At 44.5% G+C, this 16,331-nt stretch overlaps 1 protein-coding gene across 2 annotated transcripts; it reads left to right on the top strand.

The window, feature by feature from the left end:
* Positions 1-3,022: 3,022 nt before the first annotated feature.
* Positions 3,023-11,107, top strand: LOC112252850 (PWWP domain-containing protein 2B). Of its 2 annotated transcripts, none has more exons than XM_024424520.2 (3): positions 3,023-3,539; positions 5,794-7,521; positions 9,715-11,107. In XM_024424520.2, the coding sequence occupies exons 1-3, from the start codon at positions 3,400-3,402 to the stop codon at positions 9,719-9,721; spliced, it is 1,875 nt and encodes a 624-aa protein (XP_024280288.1). In that variant the 5' UTR covers positions 3,023-3,399; the 3' UTR covers positions 9,722-11,107. The 2 variants fall into 2 exon arrangements, with proteins under 2 accessions (XP_024280288.1, XP_024280289.1); XM_024424521.2 differs by having other exon boundaries at positions 5,794-7,525.
* The last annotated feature ends 5,224 nt before the right edge of the window (positions 11,108-16,331 follow it).

Below are 16,331 nucleotides of genomic sequence, written 5' to 3'. Positions count from 1 at the left end.
TCAGTTGAGGCTGTCCAGGTCAGGGGCAGCGACAGGCCTAGCTAACGATGGATCACTGTGCCTCCAGTGTGCCGAGTCAGTCATCCTGCAGTCAGATGTCCCCAGCGAGGCTGCACCACAGCTGGTAAACATAACCCTTCCACAGAATGCTAGCGCACACGCACACAGTCAGATACAAAGCAGCAGACTAGACTGCGTGGCCGCACACAACTCCAACGCCATCATTAAGTTTGCAGACGACACGATGGTGGTAGGGCTGATCACCGACAACGATGAGACGACCTACAGGGAGGAGGTCAGAGACCTGGCAGTGTGGTGCCAGGACAACAACCTCAACGTCACAGACAAAGGAACTGATCATGGACTACAGGAAACAGAGAGCTGAGCACGCCCCCATCCACATCGACAGGGCTGTAGTGGAGCAGGTCTAGAGCTTCAAGTTCCTTGGTGACCATATCACTAAGGAATTGTCAGGCCATCATTGTAAAATAAGAATTGTTCTTAACTGACTTGTCTAGTTAAATAAAGGTTAAATTAAAAAATTAAAAAATCATGGTCCACACATACCACCATAGTCGTGAAGAGGACATGACGTCTCTTCCACCTCATGAGGGTGAAAAGATTTGGCATGGACCCTCAGATCCTCAAAGAAAAAAGAAAGCAACCCATAGCTGTATATCTCATATCTGACCTCTTCAGCAATGTGCCAGGATAGTAGTAGTCAATCTGTGTCACTGATAGACCTATCATCCATCCTTAACTTACTGTAAGTTCACAGTTTCGGTTGTATGAAGAAAAGACCAGCTTTCTATAGAAATTAATGTATTTTTTTGGTACAGGTACCGATAAATGCTCCATACGCCACAGAGTCTCTGTGTAGTGTTGTTGAAAGTGGTGAGGTCAAGACCCACAACCCCCCACCAAAGAGGATCCAGAGACAGAGATCGTTCCTGTCCCAGAAGGAACACGAGGAAGCCAGGTATGATGTAGCTAATCTACTGACAGTAGCCACCAAAGAAAGCAATGGCAGATCAATCAAAGATGTTCAGAGACATTTAGTGGAAAGAGGGTTTTTGTACAGACATCTCTTTCGTTCAAAGCATATATTTTGTCCCCTGTGTCAAATACTTTGGTTCAGCTGATTTGATTTAATTTATGACTTTTTTTCTGTTGTCCAGTACTATACCTAGTCCAACCGGCGCCCCTGCACATTGACTCTATCGGTACCCCCTGTATATAGCCTCACTTGTTATTTTACTTTATTTTATTTGTTAGTTTGATTTTTGATTTTTTACTAATCTATTTTTTAACTTAACAAAAAAAATTCTTAACTGCATTTTTGGTTAAGGGCTTGTAAGTAAGCATTTCACTGCAAGTTCTATACCTATTGTATTGAATATGACAAATACAATTTGATTTGATTTTGACAACGATAGACCAGTACCTGTCTTTTGAATACATACTGTTCATGTAAACTATTGATTCAAAAGAGTACACCTCAGTATAAGGTTTAGTTTATTGTCAAGGTGTACAAGAGCTGAATTGCAGCGTACAGTCCATCGGAATAAATAAACAAATAATTAAATCAATCAATCGTGTGATAAATGTATATGTGGAGGGAGGGAGCATTGGTCAGTCACAGCCAGGTTAAAGTATCAGGAGTCTTGATTAGGGACAGGGTCAGACAGGTCCGGACTCCGAGCATCTGGTCTCTGTAGTCTGTAGCTAGCCAGCTAATCCTCCACCACCAACAACATGCAGCACCCACAGCGGTATGTAACTAAGAGAATCTTTAGTTTGTGGAATGGTGGTTCATTTTACCCTTGACCTGTGTGACCCCAGGGCAGCCCGCGACCGGGAGTTAGAGCAGCGGATCAGGAGCCATGTTCAGATGATCCAGGAGAGGCGCAGGAGGCCCAGTGGCACTGCCCAAGAGGAGACAGAAGCTGCAAGGCAGGACATGGAGGAAGTATGTTACTATTCTACTGTATATCAAGTAACCAGTCAAGTCATTTTCAGTGCTTAATGACAGCAGACCCAGGAATTAAATGAATGTCTAGGTGTTTCTTTCTTTGTGGTTTTCTTCCATTGCTTCTGTTTCAGGCCAAGAGATTGCAGTCAGAACTTGCTGAGAGGAAACAGGAGAGCGACATCGAGTATCGATTCATCGCATTTACTGGGGAGAACTCACCAAGATGCTATGACAAGTGAAAGTATTTGTGTGTGTAGACCTACTGCCATTTAGAATTGTTGCCGTATTAAATGAATTGACATTGTATGCTAAGAAGTCATACAGGACAGGGAATTACAGCACTCTACAAACAGTTTACAATGGCATCCGATACCCATTCATCAATAAACATTTCAGCCTGTTACACGCACATCATTAGTTAAGTGTAAAGTGCTTGTGTTCCAAGATAAACACACCCTCATTCATCAAGTCAATCAGTGCTAAATAGCAGCCTAATAGGTCACTGTATTCCAGGTCCTTGCAACTGTACAGCAGCTATACAGGGGTTGATCATGTATACTTATTTGACTGTATGTGTGCCTATAGCCTAAATTCAGTGCTTGACTTTGACTTCAATAGGTTCCGGTACTCCTTTTGGGTGCTGGAACTGTTTATATTAAGGTGCAGAAGCTCTATAAGAGTATTCTATAAGAGGAACAGGAGCTCAAGCAGTAGAGCTCCTGCCCAAGTCAAGCACTGCCTAAATTACTTATTGATACAGTTGGCTTGGATACAGACAGTAAATATGGGGGTGATTCATGTGAACCAGGGCAGTTTGAAGGTAGGAATATATGTAATTTGGAATGGCACGATAAAAAAAAATGGCCTGACGCTAACATTAAAATGGAAGGGGGCAATGTATCTGGGGGCGGCTGGTAGCCTAGTGGTTAGAGCGCTGGGCCATTTGCCGGTGTTTGCTAGATCGAATCCCTGAGCTGAGAAGGTAAACATCTTTCGGTCTGAGCCTGAACAAGGCAGGTAACCCACTGTTCCTAGGGTGTCAGTGTAAATAAAATAAAAATGTTGACTTGCCTAGTTAAATTACATTTTAAAAAATGTATTAACTAGATAATAACTAATAGTGATGAAATAGCTATTGTTCTGAAATGGTGGCTACATGAGCCAACAATAAACGGAAAGCCAAACGGTATAATTTTAAGCAAGACAGAGGGGCAACCTCAAAATATTTTTATCCTCTGTCTTTGTGTGATGTCACCAGTGGTAGAACTGTTGTAATTGACTTGGTGGGGGGTGATGGCGTCATTTCGTGCCCTGGTGTACCCTCCCGTGCTCGAAAGTAGAAGGGAGAAGCATCTTTAGCAGAGGCGATCGTGGCTCCCAGGGCCGGGCTCGAGTACCGCCAAGCCGGACACCTCACGCCGGAAAATATGGAGGCTGTGGCCGAGGAGCTGCGGGCCGGCTCTCGGATTCCTGTCACTGTTGATCAAATAGTTAACGATACACTAGTAGTGACGCTTACCTATCAAGAAAGGTGCTACATGGGGATATTACTCGATTGCAACAAAAAGTGAGTCTTATTTATTCGAATAATTGTATACTTGTATCACAAAATAATTAGCTAGTTAGCCTGCTAATGTATGCTGGCTAATTTAGCATGCTAACTAGCTAGCTACATGGGCCATCATACAATAGACTCCAAGGGGTTGTAGCTAGCTTGCTAGTTAACGTTAGCCAGCTAACTCTGATTTGCTCACTTTTACAGCGAACATATTAATAACATATAAACACGTGTATCATTACTAGGACGTTTGGATAAAGCCAACCACCCCGTGAAAGTAACGTGATGGGCATTTCAACAAAAGTTATGCTTACGTGGGTAACGTTACCTCATTGTTAGCTTAACTATCAAGCTAGTTCAATGTTGGCTAGATTTAAACTGCCAACAATGTAACCCAGCTATGGCTGGCCTTACTGAAACACCCTTTCTCATATTAGACTTTTGTACATACATTCTTATAGCTACCTATCTAGTAATTATTACATCAAGGTTACATGTTTTAATACTAGATATGCAAAGTGATGGGCATCACATCAATATAATTTTGCCTACTCCTGTTCTTGTGCTTTCAGTAATGTAGGCCTATGTTAAACTCAGTCATCCAATGTTACCCGTAGCTAATGATACAATCAGTGTAGGCCTATTTATAAATGATTGACTTGAACCTCTAAATAAGAGATTATACAGCTGTGTTTTGCTGTTAAAGATGGCACTAATTGTCGCGTTTCCAAGGAAATTAGACACCAGAAAAACTAGGCTATAGGCCCACTTTGTACTTGACAAAGGGTGAACTACACAATGTTGGCAAGAAATCCCATTTATGCCTATGTATAGGGTGTTAACAATAGAGGTAAGGTATAAAATGTTATTTGAATGATTGGTATTCATATGGGGCATGTTATCTGGCTTGCAGTGTGTGTCACATGTACTGGCCTTGTGTTGCACTAGTACATGCTAGTACAGTGCAGTGGGTGCACCTTTTTTAAATGCCACAGGGTTTATTTATTTATAGACTCAGCATCAGAATCTTACCAGCTTTTCATATCGGTAGGCCTTCACTGAGACATGTAGGCCTACACATTCACGTGATGGATATTCACGTGATGGATCACTCCAAATGCCTTGAGATTGACCTTCCCCAGTGGAAAAGATCTAAGCTTAAACAAAGAACAGTGGTTTGGCATACAGGCATATTTTGCTTTGGGAATGTCAAAATGTGAGTTCTTCTTTTAGGTTTATAGGAATGCATTTCCCTTAATTGTGCGTCTCCAGTTTCCATGTCATGTATCCTTTGTGCAGGATCTCTTTATTTGGTTGTAGAGTATGTACAGCATTCTATGTTAAATGGAAACAAGATTTGTCATGGCCTGTTAACCACTATGTCCAGCCTGTGTCAATCATTGTGATGGCTGAGATTGTGTTGCTCAAGAAGGGCCTTTAAAGGTCTCCTCTAAAGCACAGGAAACAGGCCTCGCCGGGCCTCTTTATTTAAATGTGACAATAGCCGCTCATGGGGAAACGCCTTTCGGGCTGCCTAAATGTGCTTTAATTAATCATCTCATTACACACAAGCACCCAGCAGACACTGATGCGAAAACAAGTGAATCTCCTGGCTCTCTCTGGGTCCCGAGTGATTCACGGGGTTGTTGTTTTTTTCAGTCAGATGGAGTGGAGGGGGCTCCTGGGTATCCTGTAGTCTCTTTGTCTGCTGTCTCTGACAGCAGAGTGGAGCACAGCCATGTTGCTGCTGCTGCCTTGGCTGCTCTCAACTCCCTTTTCAAATGGCTCCTTAGAGAAGCCCGGCTTGGACACGTCACGCCTGTAGGCCACTGGCATGAAAAGGAACATGTGAATTTACAGAGAAAACACGCACTTCAGCTTTTTCAGTTTGAAGCGCAAGGCTGTAGGGGTGGGCTATAGGCGAACTAGACAACGACCTGCTTGCTTGCTGTCTCCCAACCCCCACTCCAGTAGAAAACCCAACACAGGTGATAAATGTGCTGTCTTTTACACAAACTAAAGTGTTGCAACCATAAGAGGTTTGGTTGCAACAAGGTCAGAGGAGTGCATTTGTTGTGCTTAGATTTAGTCGAGCTAATGTTCTTGACCCGAACAGGAACTTAAACTAAAGAGTTTAAATTCTTGCTTTATCCACAATGATAAAGTTGAGTGCAAACAATTTGACTTCATCATGATTGGATCTAATAACCCAGAAGCTACAAAGCATACTAAAGTCATTTTTTTCTCTCACTTTTTCACTTAGGACTGGGCTTTTCTGCCTACCGGATATCACAACAAAGCCAGTGGAATGCCCTGCATTGAAACCTGGTTGTGAAATCCCTGAAGTCCTGAGAGAGGAACCTGTTACTAAACCTCCCAGCCAGGCTTCACATCATAGACCAAAGGATGAAAACACGCTCCCTGAAAATGACCCACTAGGTGCCAGTCTCCCAGCCCCTCTGCCCACAACAGTGCCTGCCGGGCACGGTCCATACCCTCCATATTTTGAAGGAGCTCCCTTCCCTCAGCCCATTTGGGTGCGCCACAGCTATGGTCAATGGGTACCTCAGCCACCTCCGCGGACCATTAAAAGGAAGAAGAGGCGGACCCGAGAGCCCGGGCAGATGACCATGAGCACCATTAGACTCCGCCCCCGGCAGGTGTTGTGCGAGAAGTGTAAGAACACACTGAACAGTGATGAGGACAGTAAGGACGGGATGCCCACAACCAAGGCTTCCAGGAAAGAGAACGCTCCACAGAGCGATGAAGACTCCAAAGACGGGTCTGTGAAGTTGACCAGGAAAGAGGATGCAGATGCCACCAAGGATAACAGCAAGAGGCGGGAGAATGGCCCCACCGGCTATGACAGCAAGCGGCTCCGGAAGGACAAGAGGGATGAGGAACCAAAGTTCCCTGCAGTGGACATCATTCCCCACAGCCCGGTCATCAAGATCTCCTACAGCACTCCGCAAGGCAAGGGCGAGGTGATGAAGATCCCAGCTCGGGTCCACGGCTCTGTCAAGCCCTTCTGCCCTAAGCAGCTGATGCAAAACGGCCTAAAAGGCCAGCTGGGCAAGGTGCCCGAGCCCACCACCCTAACCCAGACCCAGGAGCAGCGCCACATCCTGGACGCCACCAGGACGGGCCTGACCGTGTCCATTCCCAAACTCAAGCTCCCCAGACCGCCAACGGCTGGCCTGGACTTCCCCTCCCCCAAGATTCGAGTGAGGACCCTGGGGGACGGAGAGGACAGCCTGACAGTCTACGATTCAGAGCTGGTAGAGAGGCAGAGCAGAAAGAGCCTCGGGGTCCCGGTCCCTCGTCCCCTGCCCCACTCGGAGGACTCTGGGGAGAAAACCCCAATGGAGCTGTGGTCAGGGAGCTCTGGAGAGGAGGCAGACCGAGGCCAAAGTGACCTTGCGCTGCTCATCAACCTTCGCAAGAGGAAAGCGGACTCCTCCAGCCTGTCCGTGTGCAGCACAGACAGTCTAGACGAATCCAAATCCTTCAGCTCAGATGGCACGTCCCCAGAGCTGTGCGACCTAGCGCCCGGCGAGCACATCTCCTCCATGTCCTCCTCGATCTCACAAGACGATAGCAAGACTGTGCCGCCACTCACCGTGCGCCTGCACACACGTAGCATGACCAAGTGCGTGACGGAGGAGGGCCACGCGGTGGCCGTGGGAGACGTTGTGTGGGGGAAGATCCATGGGTTCCCCTGGTGGCCGGCGAGAGTGCTCAGCATCAGCGGCAGCCGCAAAGAGGAGTCTAACTGCGAGGTCCAGTGGCCAGAGGCCAAGGTGGCCTGGTTCGGCTCGCCCACTACCTCCCAGCTGTCCGTTGCCAAACTCTCCCCCTTCCGGGAGTTTTTCAGGTCGCGATTCAACCGCAAGAAGAAAGGGATGTACCGGCGAGCCATCGTGGAAGCTGCCAAGGCCGTGGGCCACATGAGCCCCGAGATCACCTCTCTACTCACCTCTCACTGCGAAACGTAGGTGAGTCCACAACACTCAGACCATTTGTGAGTTTGTTCACTAAATACACTATTCCGGTACCTTTGATTAAGGATACACGTTGGGCAATGTTCAGGCGAAATACCCACCCTCTCTTTGAATGTCTAAACTACATTTTTGCTTATCTCATACATACAGGCATGGAAATGTTGTATAGTAAAATATTCTTAATTACATTTTTTGGGGTTGTAATTTGCTTAAAGAATGTTTGGCATTTTTACAACTAACTAAGCAGGGCCCGGTTTCCCAATAGGGATGGAACTGAAGCTTACAAGTGTTGTTTTTTTAACGACACATCGTTCTTAAACCGGCCGACGATGTCCCATGCATATCCCGGGAACGCCTCGTAGAGAGAACGCTCACCAAGTGCGTCTGTCGTCATCGGAGCATCTGTCAATACTGATAGGATCAAAAGGAAGGCAGCGCTGCTCTCCGATCATAAACATTAGAATTCTTCCACAATACTGACAACGGATCAACTCCTAGTAGAGATATTATCACTTGACCGATATGGCTGCTAATATTGAGTCGGCTTATTCTTATGTTTAGACTACCCTATAATAATGCAGTAATTCACAGATCTGGCACATCATTGCGCACACGCTGTTACACATCATTAAATAGTATATTGAGGCAACAGTTACAGACAGTAGCTTAGCCTTACAATTAGCACACAAAAAAACTAATTTATTGAACATGGAATTGGTTTCAATATGATTTAAATATACAACCCTATGTAGTGTATTTATCTTTTAATGGAGTCATCTGTTTTCATTTGAGGCATATTTTTGTCCTTACCTTGTTTGTAACAATTTCGAAGACATTGGCAACTTTGTAGTGGTAGTCAACTTTGTTCTGATGTTATCTGTGGTCACAGAGACAGTGAAACATCTTTCTGTTTTGTTTTTTTGTTATACATTTGCCGAAAATATCTAAACTTGTTTTCACTTTGTCATTTATGAGTTATTGTGTGTAGATGGGTGGGGGGGGGGAAATATTTAATCAATTTTTAATTCAGGCTTAACACAACAGAATGTGTGATAAGTCGAGGGTTATGAATACTGTCTTTGTGCACTGTAGAATCATGAGAATTGCAATACGTATCGTATCAACACTTAAGTATTGTGATAGCATCGTGAGGTGGCAATTCCCAGCCCTATAAATAATGAGCGTTTTTTCAAGTGGAACTTGAGTTACAATGGTTTTTGGGAAACTGCTCAGATTTAACGAGGCGCCTAAGAAGGTTCTAACGACTAACTAAGCCTGTAAAAAAATGTATGCACGCCGGATTGTAAGTCTTTTTGGGAAAAGCTTCTGCTAAATGGCATATATTATATTACTTTAAACAGCCACTAAGAACTGAAGCGTATTTTAGCCATGGCTAGCTAATAAATCAATGTGAGTTAAACCAAATCACCTTTTCAGTAACGTCACACCAAGTCATTGAGTTGATTTGGTCATGAAATTTTAGAAAAGTGCACGTTTGCACCCATCATTCCGGTAGATTTTTAGCTAGTTTCAGGATTTTGGTTGACTGAACTCAGGGACTTGATTTGGTCTCAGCCTGCCTATCCCCCTAGTTGTCATAGAACATTGTTAGGCCTGATCAATCAAAAGCACAGGCCCATGTTCCCCTGGTATCTGTTTGTTGATTGTGTGGAATCAGACCCTATGTAGCCAAGCACCAGGCCCTTCACACACACACACACCTAGTTTAAATATTGTCTCAGGGTGATATGATCCAGCCAGACAGCTCCCAGGACCACTGTTTGCTCTGGCGACGCCTCAGTAGCTCGGTGACGGTACCTGTACTGAGCTCTGTTCATAATGCTCACCAGAAGCTGTTGAGAATGCCACTCTTTCGAATCACTCATGATGGAAATAGTTTTTGTCATGTCAGCTGTCCAGAGATTGTCCAAGCGTGACTTCTGAAAGTTAAGATAGTGTCTTGGACTCACGTAGAAATGTTCTGTCTTGAATGATAAAGTAAGAATCCATCTATTCTACATGCACATCTCTCCCAGTGCAAAGTCTAGGCCTGCAGTTAGAATGTCCCTCCATGGGAAACTGCCATTATTTGCTCAAACTCATTACTCTGTTTGTTCTTTCTTTCTCCTTCTCTCGTCTCTCTCACTCTCACTCTCTCTCACTCTCTCTCTCACTCTGTGTAGAGGCTGAAGGCGGAAGAATGGTCTTCTGTCAGAGGTTGCGGATCTCTGACTCTTGAGTCATCTATCCCCAGGAGAGAGAGGGAGCGTGTGCAGTTTCCACGGTCACTATTTATACAGCATTTTCCCAACCCCACATGGCTGGAGGAAAATGGCTGCTCAGGTGGAATATTGTTGACTGGATAAGGGAGCAAGAAAGGGCAATTTTGAGGCATCTCATGGACTACACGGAACAATTCCTCAATTTTGTATTTTTTATTTTATTTTTTAGATGTAACCACATTTCAATACAACTGAATAGCAACATACTACAAATCAGAATGTATTTATTATCTGTAACCATTTATTATCCATAACGATTTAAGTTGACCGTTCTACAATCCCCATGAGATCTCCATACTGCTGCTTTTGTGAACGGTCCTCTCGACCGATTGGTCGCGAAGCGGTTCAACGACAACCAGTCAGAGGACCTTGTCAGGTCCGTTCAGTCCCAGTGCCATCCTCATCGGAAGCCCAGCAACTCTTTTCGAATAGACCAGGAAGCATATCCACAACATTTCTGGTGAAAAGTCTTACTCTTAAGTTCATTACTTTCCAAATATGAAACTGTGAAACTGTTCCATCCAGAGATAGTACTGTAGTTTATTCTATCATACAGTGTTTCATCTTTGTAGCCTTCTTCAGCGTTGCTAGTTGGATACGTCGATGTAACGTTATTTATACGTTTTTTTTTTTTTCCAAACGTTTCTCTCTTCCATTTCAGTTTGGTTTGAATACTTCAGAAGTGTGGTATCTATGGGTTATTTGTGAGCGATCCCAGAGTTAATTTTGACTCACTTTTAATTATTTGTGTCATGTAAAGAAAAGCACTTTATCTGTACCTTTTGTGGCCTGCTGTAAGCTCATTGTCCGAACACTAACTGGAGTTACAGCACTGACAGGCAGCGGGAGTTCAAATGTCCCACGTTGACTATCCATGGCCTTGGAGATGTACTTTTTTTTTAAAGTTTTGGGATGCCAGAGATTGATCCTTTCAGGGGTGGTTGTGTACACTGTATTCTTGCATTTTTGTCTCCGGTGTGTCTTTGTACATTCTCTCAACCCACCCCAGTTCTATCCCCGTCAAATGTTTCCACTGGAGAGAGTGGACAAAAGTGTCAAACACTATGCATCAATTAAAGCTTTATGGTCACTCAGAAATGCTGTAAGAATACTGTGAATTCAACTCTTTTGAGTGTGCGTGTGAAGGTGTGGGGAGATGGGTGGCTGCTCACTACTGGCTGCATGTCTGGAGATGGAGAAGACTGCAGGATCGACCTTTATTGATCTTAGTTGAACGCAGCACTTTTGGAATGTAGGGGGGAAGGAAGGGGAGTCGGGACATATACTACATGGCCAAAAGTATAGGGACAGTCTTGGAATTGGTGTATTCAGGCTATTTCAGCCACAGCCGTCGCTGACAGGTGTATACAATTGAGCACACCGCCATGCAATCTCCATAGACTGACATTGCCAGTTGAATGGCCTTACTGAAGAGCTCAGTGACTTTCAACGTGGCACTGACAAAGGATGATACCGTTACAACAAGTCGGTTTGTCAAATTTCTGCCTTGCTTTAGCTGCCCCGGTCAACTGCAAGCTGCATTATTGTGAAGTGGAAACATCTAGACACAACAATGGGTTTCCATGGCCTAAGAGCCACGCACCAGCCTAAGATCATAATGCGCAATCGCAAGAGTCTGCTGGAGTGATGTAAAGCTTGATGACATTGGACTCTGGAGCAGTGGAAATGCTTTCTCTGAAGGGACGAGTCAGGCCTCACCATCTGACAGTCCGGTGGACGAATCTGGGTTTGGCGGATGCCAGCAGAACGCTACCTGCCCCAGTGCATAGTGCCAACAAGTTTGGTAGAGGAGGAATGAAGGTCTGGGGCTGTTTTTCATGGTTAGCCCCCTTAGTTCCATTGAAGGGAAATCTTATCTGTGCTTCCAACTTTGTGGCAACAGTTTGGGGAAGGCCCTTTCCTGTTTCAGCAGGACAATGCCCCTGTGCACGAAGCGAGGTAAATACAGAAATGGTTTGTCAAGATCGGTGTGGAAGAACTTGCCTGGTCTACACGGAGCCCAGACCTCAACCCCTTCGAACACCTTTGGGATGAATTGGAATGCCAACTGCGAGTCAGGCCTAATCGCACAACATCAGTGCCCAACCTCACTAAAGCTCTTATGGCTGATTGGAAGCATGTTCCAACATCTATTGGAAAGCCTTCCCAGAAGAGCGGAGGCTGTTATAGCAGCAAAGGGGGGACCAACTCCATATTAATGCCCATGGTTTTTGGAATTAGATGTTCGACAAGCAGGTGTCCACATACTTCTGGCCAGTGTCGGTAGTTCAGTAGGCCCCAAACGGAATAAAAAAGCAAGGACTACCTGTACTTGTCCAATAAGAAATTGCTCATTTTAGTTTTCTGTTGCAAAATGTTTTCCGTTGCAAGCCCCAATGAACACGACCAAGAGCTCCTGATGCGTTTTTTTCCCATTTTGAATCCCTTTGGTTTTTGTTGACTCTAGGAGTGTGGAAGGAGAGAGTGCCTAGCTCCTTTCACCTGTTTTATGATTAAGATGGAAGCGGATGTCAGGAAATTTTGTGTTTTGATGAGCAACATGGCTGTCTGCTGTTGCCCTCGTTGGTCAATGTTATTGGCCATTTTCAGTTTTTTTTGTATATGTACTGTACGTAAAATAAAATATACAGGCAATACTTGGCATCTGCTGGTTTGTGTATTTCAATGTACTATCAGTCATGACTACCTTTTTTATGTAGTTTAATTCTCATGTGTCAGCAGCACTCATGTGCTCTAAGTCCAGTTTAGCCAGCCTTAACTTTATGCAACCATTCTCCACCTCTTTACTCGAGGCAGTAGCCATGTCTGAAATCTCTTGCCTATTACTTACTAAACTACATACTGTGTACAAATTATACTACATACTATTTAGAATGTACTATTTAGTCAAACTAATGCGATAAGCAACAAGTATCGGCAAACTAGGCACACCCATCCTGAGAATGTGTCATCTAATGCCATTCGTTCATTTGGGTACAGCGTGTCCTCATCTCATTGTCAGTGTCAAACACAAGTCAGTCTAGAAAGACAATTCTCTTCCTCAAAAGTGTGCAGCGAATTCTACTAGATGAAATGACACTAACATCCTGGCATTTAAAGCATACTCATTTTTTAAATTTATTTGTATGTCACATACTATAAGACTTTTTTTCGCATACCTAAAATGGCTACTTCACTGAACAAAAATATAAACGCAACATGCTACAATTTGTAAGATTTTCCTGAGTTACAGTTTATGTAAGGAAATCATTCAATAGAAGTTAATTAGTTGGACCATAATCTATGGATTTCACATGACTGGGAATACAGATATGCATCTGTTGGTCACTGATACCTGATAAAAAAAGGTAGGGGAGTCAGTAGGTGATGTGTCAGGTGAGTATGCAGGCCATGGAAGAACTGGGACATTTTCAGCTTCCAGGAATTGTGTACAGATCCTTACGACATAGGGCTGTGCAATATGCTGAAACGTGCGGTGATGGCGGTGGATGAATGGCACCACAATGGGCCTCCAGGATTTCGTCACGGAATCTCTGCATTCAAATTGCCATTGATAAAATGCAATTGTGGTCGTTGTCCGTAGCTTATGCCTGCCCATACCATAACCCATCGCCACCGTGGGGGCACTCTGTTCACACATTGATGCCCGTACAACGCCAGACAGTCTGCCATCTGCCCGGTACAGTTGAAACTGGGATTCATCCATGAAGAGCACACTTCTCCAGCGTGCCAATAGGAATCTAAGGTGAGCATTTGTCCACTGACATCGGTTGTGACTCCGAACTGCAGTCAGGTCAAGACCCTGGTGAAGACAATAAGCACTCCGATGTGCTTCCCTGAGACCGTTTCTGACAGTTTGTGCAGAAATGTTGTTTCGCAAACCCACAGTTTCATTAGCTGTCCGGATGTGGATGTCCTGGGCTGACTTGGTTACTCATGGTCTGCGGTTATGAGGCCGGTTGGACGTAGTGCTAAATTCTCTAAAACCAAGTTGGAGACGGCTTATGGTAGAGAAATTAACATTCAAATCTCTGCCAACAGCTCTGGTGGACATTCTTGCAGTCAGCATGCCAACTTTAGACATCTGTGGTAATTGTGTTTGGTGACAACAGAATATTTTAGAGTGGCCTTTTATTGTCCCCAGCTCAAGTTGTGTAATGATCATGCTGTTTTAATCAGCTTCTTGATATGCCACATCTGTCAGGTGGATGGATTCTCTTGGCAAAGGAGAAATGCTCACTAAACAGGGATGTAAACAAATTTGTGCACAGAATTTGAGGGGAAAAAAGCCTTTTGTGCATATGAAACATTTCTAGGATGTTTTATTTCAGCTCATGAAACATTGGACCAACGCTACATGTTGCGTTCATAATTTTGTTCAGTGTATTTAGAACGCAAGTATGGCTTTTCAGACAGGCACAGTATCTGGTACATAGTCCAAATCAACTACTCGTCCTCCACTCGCCCCATTGGTGATATGATAGTCATCCACCCCTTATTATCACAGTGATTGACTATTTTCTTGATTTTAAGTAAAGAACGAACTGCTAATCGAATTGAAATCTAAACTCCCATCTATCCATCCTGACGTCCATACCTCTCCGCCTCATCGTCCCCAATTTGAACCCTTGCCTGCATTATACTGAGTGGGCTACTATGGGCTACTTTGTTGCTCTACTCTTTCCAGCATCCTGGATGCCTCATTCATTTGAAGTCGTGTCAATGTTGATTTATATAACGCCCCCCCCGACTGCTGGGTCAGATATAGGACTGTATCTATGTCATTACTGCATAACCAGGGGGATAGCAGCACGCCGGCCAATCCAGGATTAGGTGTGTGTGTGTGTGTGTGTGTGTGTGTGTGTCCATCTCCCAGTCAGATCATCTTACCAGGAACCTCAGAAGCTCAGCCTCGTGCTCCCACCCCAGACTCCTCTCATACCACTGACCTTGCCAGAGATTTCATAGCTCTCATTCCAAGCTGTTTCCTTTGGCCCTAAACTTGTCCAAATATGATGAATAAAGACTGGATACTGCAGATAGCTCGAGACGCACCCCACTAAAATGTCAGTGAGCTATTTTTTTTTCTCGCAACAGGCATACAGCAAATTGTGCTTTTGATAATTGCGTGTGATTTTTCCTCCATGGTTATTGTTGTTGTTTTATCGGTTTTACGTGTTTTCATGGCTCGACAAGTACCGTCTTTGCCTGCGGGCATAGTGCTGACCATCATGCTCAGAGCTACACTTTGCTCAGTAATTGTTGCCAAGCATCCATTCCACCCCCAGAACCTCATTCTATGCTGGTGAAGTAAGGGGAAGGAATGCAGGCTTGCAATGTTTTCGAAATCCTGTGGTGAATATGGTTGTTGGTTGGTTCCAAGGATACCTATCTTTATTCTAGTTTGTGCTCAGAGGGGCACACAACACACATATACACACACCTCCAACAAAGAGACTCTTAGGAGACCTTCAGAATGATGGTTGCGACCAATGGGGAAAGGAGAAAGATCTGCTATACAGATTGTGATATCCAGTGTGGCCTACATTAAGTGATACAATCGCACTAGCAGCCTACATTCTAGCTTCAATTCACCGTAGTGCAGTGGTTATTTTGTAACGAGCACAGCATTCAGTTCAGAACCATTTATGTTCCCATAACCATATTTCAGTAGAGAAGAATAGCACACTGAATGCCTATCTCAGCCAAAGGGTCTCTCCTGCACTCTGTCTCTCTGCAGGTGCCCTGCCTGGGGGGACACCGCAGTGGGCTGCATCTCTGCTGAGTGGGCCCCAGCCATCTGTCTGCTCATGTAGAAAGGAGAGGGGGAAACAGGCTAATTGCATCTGGGTCTTTAAATCTACAGCTCCTTTTTGTCCTGCATGTCCCAACCAGTCCCCTGGAGCAGGGAAATGAGCGACATCAAGGTTAACCGCTCCACTGTTTATATAAAAACACACATGCTCACACAACAAACACACTCTGCCTCTTTTTAATCCCCAAACTTCCTGACATTGAGCTAAGGGTCGTTCACAAATGCTCTCCACAACCACATGTGCATAGAGCCCACACTGATGCATGCTCACATCCCAAGTATCTCACGTGTACTACCACTGAATAGGAGCATGTACGAAAGCAAGCACACATACCAAATATACTGAACAAAAATGTAAACGCAACATGCAACAATATCAAAGATTTAGTGAGGTACAGTTCATATAAGGAAATCGATCAATTGAAATAAATTCATTACTGTCCAATCTGTGGATTTCACATGACTAGGCAAGTGTGCAGCCATGGGTGGGCCCAGGAGGGCATAAGCCCACCCACTGGGAAGCCAGGCACAGCCAGTCAGAATGAGTTTTCCCCCACTAAAGGGCTTTATTACAGACAGAAATGCTCACTAACACGGATGTTATCAAAATTGTGCAAACATTTTTTGAGAAATAAGTTTTTGTGCATATGGAACATTTCTGGGATCTTATATTTCAGATCAT

Source organism: Oncorhynchus tshawytscha, linkage group LG06 (genome assembly GCF_018296145.1).
Source record: "Oncorhynchus tshawytscha isolate Ot180627B linkage group LG06, Otsh_v2.0, whole genome shotgun sequence".
Classification (NCBI taxonomy): Eukaryota; Metazoa; Chordata; class Actinopteri; order Salmoniformes; family Salmonidae; genus Oncorhynchus; species Oncorhynchus tshawytscha.
Note: the sequence above shows the minus strand (reverse complement) of the source record. Positions and strands in the feature narration are given on the sequence as shown.

What these genes read in the sequence shown, in the direction of transcription:
- LOC112252850 (XM_024424520.2), top strand. Translation starts at nt 3,400, where the DNA reads ATGGAGGCTGTGGCCGAGGAGCTGCGGGCCGGCTCTCGGATTCCTGTC. An exon ending in TTACTCGATTGCAACAAAAA is followed by an intron (nt 3,540 to 5,793) that starts GTGAGTCTTATT and finishes TTTTTCACTTAG; the next exon opens with GACTGGGCTTTTCTGCCTAC.